This window comes from Ursus arctos, unplaced genomic scaffold, assembly GCF_023065955.2.
Source record: "Ursus arctos isolate Adak ecotype North America unplaced genomic scaffold, UrsArc2.0 scaffold_18, whole genome shotgun sequence".
Lineage (NCBI taxonomy): Eukaryota > Metazoa > Chordata > Mammalia > Carnivora > Ursidae > Ursus > Ursus arctos.
The window spans coordinates 25,305,897-25,311,247 of NW_026622852.1; the positions used below are offsets into that span (position 1 = coordinate 25,305,897).

At 50.6% G+C, this 5,351-nt stretch overlaps 1 protein-coding gene across 1 annotated transcript; it reads left to right on the forward strand.

Moving 5' to 3' along the window:
* The first annotated feature begins 451 nt into the window (after window positions 1–451).
* Window positions 452–4,513, forward strand: CUNH9orf131 (chromosome unknown C9orf131 homolog). The gene is made up of 3 exons (XM_026506321.3): window positions 452–682; window positions 1,040–1,710; window positions 2,155–4,513. Exons 1-3 carry the CDS (start codon window positions 452–454, stop codon window positions 4,511–4,513), a joined length of 3,261 nt encoding a protein of 1,086 aa, XP_026362106.2.
* The last annotated feature ends 838 nt before the right edge of the window (window positions 4,514–5,351 follow it).

Consider the following 5,351-nt stretch of genomic DNA (forward strand, 5'->3'; position numbering starts at 1 on the left):
CTGAGCCACTCAGGTGCCCCAAAATAAATAATTTTTTAATATAGCATATACTATGTACTATCCTAATCATATGAATTTGTTCATTTAATCTTCAAAACAACTCTATGTGGTAATATCATCCCCACTTTACAGGTGAGAAAACTGAGGCACTAGAAGATTAAGTAGTTTGAGATTTCACAGATCGGAAGTGGCAGAACTAGGATTTGAATAAAGCAGTTTGATGCTAGAGTCCATGTCCTTAATGACAATGCCTGAAGCATAATTCTGGCTTTGGCAATTGAGACAAAAGGGATCACTAAGGTTTCACTGTTACAAAGTATTAGTTGCCTGGTAGAGGCAATGTTTTGGCTTTAAATTCAGGGAAAAGGCTGTTAGGCATGTGGGGGATGGGAGTTCTTTGTTCTGTGATGCAGTGATGACCTCCAGGTAAACTGCCACTAGGCTGAGGAAAATGGAATGGCTGATACAAGGCCTGCTTGGGGCTGAAGGGGACATGGAGCTACTCTGGGGCCAGTTGACCCATGCCCTGGCCTGCAGACACTGTGGCAGCAGCTGCCTCCAGAGTCCAGGGAATCTGGTGACACTATTCTTGTTCATGGTTTGGCAGATCCGGAGGTGGTGGCAGTTTGGGAGGTGGCGACAGCTTCAACCCTGGTACTCTGGGGACATGATGCAAGGCAAGGTGGGTGACATGGTTGTGCAGCTGGGTGAATGACTCTTGATACCACATATGAGTTCAGGTAAAAAATCATTGACATGGAATGACTATAAGTCTTAAATGTGAGGCTGGATGAGTGACCACTGATACAGATTTGAAGACAGGTGGGTGATTACTGACCCTAGATGTAGTTATGGTAGGGAATGCTGATCTCCAAATATGGGCTGGGTAATGGCTCAGATGGGTAAGTGACTACTGACCACAGATGTGGGGCCAGGTGAGTAACTTCCCTCTGGATGTGGAACAGAGACTGAGGGCTTCATGACATACTTTGTGTCTCTAAAAGATTTCATGCCTGAAGTATCTTTCTCCACTCCCCAGGGCCTGCCACTTCTGTACCATGTGGCTTTCCTTGATCACCTGTGGAAGCACAAGTCAGAGGAAGAAGAAGAGGAAGAGGAAGAAGAGGAGACATCTCTGGATCCACTGAAGCCATGTTCTCTTCCCAAAGAAGCTCCCATTGGAGAGCAAGCCACCACAGCTCCATCTCAACCATCCTGTGGTTCTGAGGACTTCCACAAAGCCACAGGGACACCAAAGCAAGTACATACACAGACCCCAAGCCCTTCCAGATCCTTCCCCACCTTTCAGATCCTGACCAACCTGCCTGTGAGGCACAAAACAGAATCAGGAAGCTATCTACATCAGAGAAAAAGCCAGCTCTTCTGGGGTCTTCCTTCTCTGCACAGTGAGTCTTTGGAGGCCATCTTCCTGAGCTCAGGTGGCCCGTCTCCCCTGAAGTTGTCTGTTGGTCCTTTTGTCTTCTTCAACAAGCTTGCCTTCCTGCCTAGGTCCAATCTGCTGCTTCCCCAGTATTGCTCCCCAACCCAGCCTCCTACCCATGAAATCCATACTACAGAAGATCTGGAAGGAATGGACCTTGATCCTCAGCAACTTCCTCCTCCATCTTCCCCTTCCATCCCATCCCTACCCTTCCATCTTAAGTCCTTTCCCATGGACCACAAGGGAGTCCTATCTAGTGCTAAAGCACATATACAGTGGCTTATGCAGCAGAAAGAGGTCTCTTGGGTCTCTGAGAATCGAGCTCTGCACCTACAGCCTGAACGGCTCTCCAGACCCTCCAAGCTCTCCCCCTTATCTGAGGTCTGGTGGGATGTGCCACAGGACCCCAGCCTCCAACAACGCATTCTAGATTCTCTCTCTGCCTCTCTGCTGTATCCTTCTAGCCTTCTGGGAGTCCTGACAAGGTCTGAGGCCCCATGGAGGACTATGGGGCAAAATGAGGACCCCAAGACCTCTGAGCCTGTAATGCCAGCTCCCAGCCCAAACCTGGCCTCCCTTTCAGAACTCCAGGAAGTCAGCCCTATAGAAGGCCTGCCTGGATCTAAGGCCCTCTGGAAAACCACAAGGCAAAGAGAGTATCCTCAAATCTCTGAGCCTTCAATCCTGGTCCCTTGCCGATCTGAAGACCCCATGACAGAGATACCAGGAAGTAGCCCCCTGGGAGTTTCACCTGGATATAAAACTCAGTGGAGAACAACAGGACATAAAGAGAGTTCTCAAGCCTTTGAGACTCCAATGCCAGCTCCCTGCCAACACCCAGATGCTCTGTCAGAACGCCAGAAAATCATCCCTGAAGGAGGACTTTCTGCACCGAAGGACTTCTGGGAAACCATGAGTCACAGAGAGAGCCCTCAGACCTCTAGGTCTCCAATGCCACACTCTTGCCCTCCCCTAGGTCCCCTGCAAGAACTCCAGGGAGGAAGATCTCTGGGAGATCCATCTAGGTATAAGCCCCAGTGGGGACACAGAGAAAATTCAGGAAACCTGTGGGCCTTTAAGCCCCCAGCCCTGGACCTCAACCCAGGGCTCTATGGAACCAGCCCTGAATGTGTCCCACCAAGATCTGAGACTCCATGGAAGGGCAGGCAGAGTAGAGGAAATCTTTGGGTCTCTGCAGACCCAATTTCTTCTCCCAGGCTTCCCTCATCTCTGCGGGTGTCCCTAGAAATGAGTTCCCAGAGAATCTTGCCTGAGTCCAAAGCTTTGGAGGGGCAGAGAGAACACCTCTGGACCTCTGAGTCCCCAGCCCCTGCCCACAGCCCATCTCTAGCTTCCGCTCTAGAAATCCACAGAATCAATCCTATGGGAGGCCTCACTAGATCAGAAGCTGCATGGAGGGACGTTAAGCATTCCAGGAATTCCTGGGCTTCTGAGCCCCCATCTCTGGCCCTAAGCCCACCCCCAGCTCTTACACTGGAGCCCCTCAGAGCTAGCCCCATGGGGGTCCTGTTTGATTCTGAGACTAGATGTGGGGACATAAAAATAAGAAAGAACTCCTGGGCTTCTGAGCTCCCAGCTTGCAGCTTACACCAAGACCCACACGGAGCCAGATCCTTGGGAGCCTTGTCTGACACTGAACCTATTGGGGGGAACAACAAGCAGAAAGAAACCTGTTGTGTTTCTGGGTCCCAACTGTGGGGCCCTAGCCCATCTCCAAATTCTAAGTCAAAGTCTCACATAAGTGAGTCTCCTGGAGACCAATGTACCTATAAGCCTAAGGGGGAAGCAGTGGAATGGAGAGACAAGTGCCGGGCCAATGAGCCCCTAGCCCCAACCCCCAGCTCTCTCTCTGCTCCTCTACCAGAGCCACATATTGACCTTGAGTTTGTGTGGAGGAATGTGCAACCAAGAGGGATCCCCCAGGGCTCCAGTCTCCCAGCAGTGGATCCCCTGTGGCCAATACCCTGGCCTGCCACCTTAGCTAAAGCTCTGAAGATTGAGCCCAACCAGCCTGACCTACCCAAGAGAGAACTGTTCCCAGGGGCTAAGGCAGAGATTCCACCCTCCCAGGGAGAGGCTGTCCCAGAGGTGCCCCCCAACTCTGGGATCCAGGCCTGGCACTGGAGTAGAGAGTTGGAACTTAGGCTGAAAAAACTACAGCAGAGCCCTGCTTCCAGATCCCCTGACCCAAGTCAATCATTTGGCAGCTCCCCTACCCTGAGCTCCGCAACTCCAGCCTCCTGGAGACTCTCTTCCTGCCCCCCACAGCAGAATCATCCCTCTAATTTGTGCCCCCACTCTTCAAGCTGTCATCCCCCAAAAGTTCACAGCACAGTAGCTCAGCCTGTACAGATCTCCCACTGTTATCACTCCCACTCTTCTTCCCAGCCTTGGCCACGAGGGTCTGGGAGGGCTGAACAAGGGTCTCAGAGAGAGCAAAGAATGAAGGTGAAGATGGTAGCCCAGGTCTCATCCCAGGGGCTGTGTGCTCACATGGAGACTGGTGAGAACTGCTCAGACTTGAGCGAGCCCTCAAACCCTGAGGTTCTGGCCTCAGGCAAGAGACAGAACAAGGCTTCAGCCCTATCTTCAGCCAAAAAGAGAGAGAGCCCCAGGAAACCCAAAGCAGGAGACCACAGAAGAGGGGATCCAAGATTGGTGTCATCCACAGTTATAGGGAAGAGCCACCCAGCCAAGGTCAGAAGACCGGTGGAAGCCCCTTATTTAAGCAGACTTTCCCAAAGACCTCAGCATGAAGACCAGAGCTCTCGACACACTGCTCTCCCTCAGCAGCTTCACTCTAAGGCTGCAGGGCCCCAAATTCAGCAAGGGGCAGGGCTGGGAGCTGGCGACATCATGACCCCTCAACGCTCTAAGCACTGCCCTTGGGACCACATGGAAAAGCATTTCTCCTCCCCCACACCTCAGGTTCCCCTTACCAGGGGTCTCCAAAGAATGTTAGCCAAGTTTCTGGGTACCCATGGCCCCTGCCAACCAAAACCAGTAAGAGGAAAGGCTGGTAGTACTGGTACCCAATACCCCAAGACTTAAAGCCAAACCAGTTGTGGGGTGGGCAGACAGAGAAATCCTAATAAACTAGGTGAACTAGACAAATCCCTCTCATGTCATCTTTGGAGTCTGGGGTATTGGAAATGTCAGTTCCCTACTAATTCCTGCTATAGCTGTATTCCCTCAGGATCAGAGAAGTAGAGAGCTCAGGACTTTGCAGGTGTAACTTTTTAAACCCTTCACAGATGATCAGCATGGAGTCCACACATCCCTATTCTACAGGGGGAGGCTGTAAGGACAGAACAGAGTCCAATGCTACCCTGGAGAAAAACTTCACAGCAAGTGAACAGAAGAAAAATACATCCATTCACATGAACACAGTATGAGTCTAGGCAGCTGTTTTTGGTCCTCGGTATAGTCCCTTTCTTCACCCACTTGATCCACAAGTTCTCTACACTTCTGACCATTTCTTCTCAGCCCTGTGCTCTTTCTGAGTCAGTTCATCCATCCGCAAGACCACAAAAACAAGTGCCTTTTCATGTTTAGTGGCCATGTGGATTTCTTCTATAATTGCCTGTTCATATCCTTTACCCATTATTCTACTGTTGCCCTAACAAATTTACCACAAAACAACATAGATTTGTCAGAAGTCTGACATGAATCGTGGAGCTGAAATCAAGGTTGGCAGGGCTGCATTTGTTTCTGTAGGCACTGAGAATTCATTCCTTGTCTTTCCCAGCTTCTAGAGGCTTCCCACATTCCTTGGCTACTGACTGTCTTCCTCCATCTTCAAAGGTAGCAAAGGCAAGGCAAGTTCTTACCACATCACTCTGCTCTCTTCTGCCTCCCTCTTCACCTTTTAAGGACACCTGTAATTACA

Coding starts and splice junctions, on each gene's coding strand:
- CUNH9orf131 (XM_026506321.3), top strand. CDS start 452: ATGGAATGGCTGATACAAGGCCTGCTTGGGGCTGAAGGGGACATGGAG. Junction 683..1,039: donor GGGACATGATGCAAGGCAAG/GTGGGTGACATG, acceptor TCCACTCCCCAG/GGCCTGCCACTTCTGTACCA. Junction 1,711..2,154: donor CTATCTAGTGCTAAAGCACA/TATACAGTGGCT, acceptor TGAAGACCCCAT/GACAGAGATACCAGGAAGTA.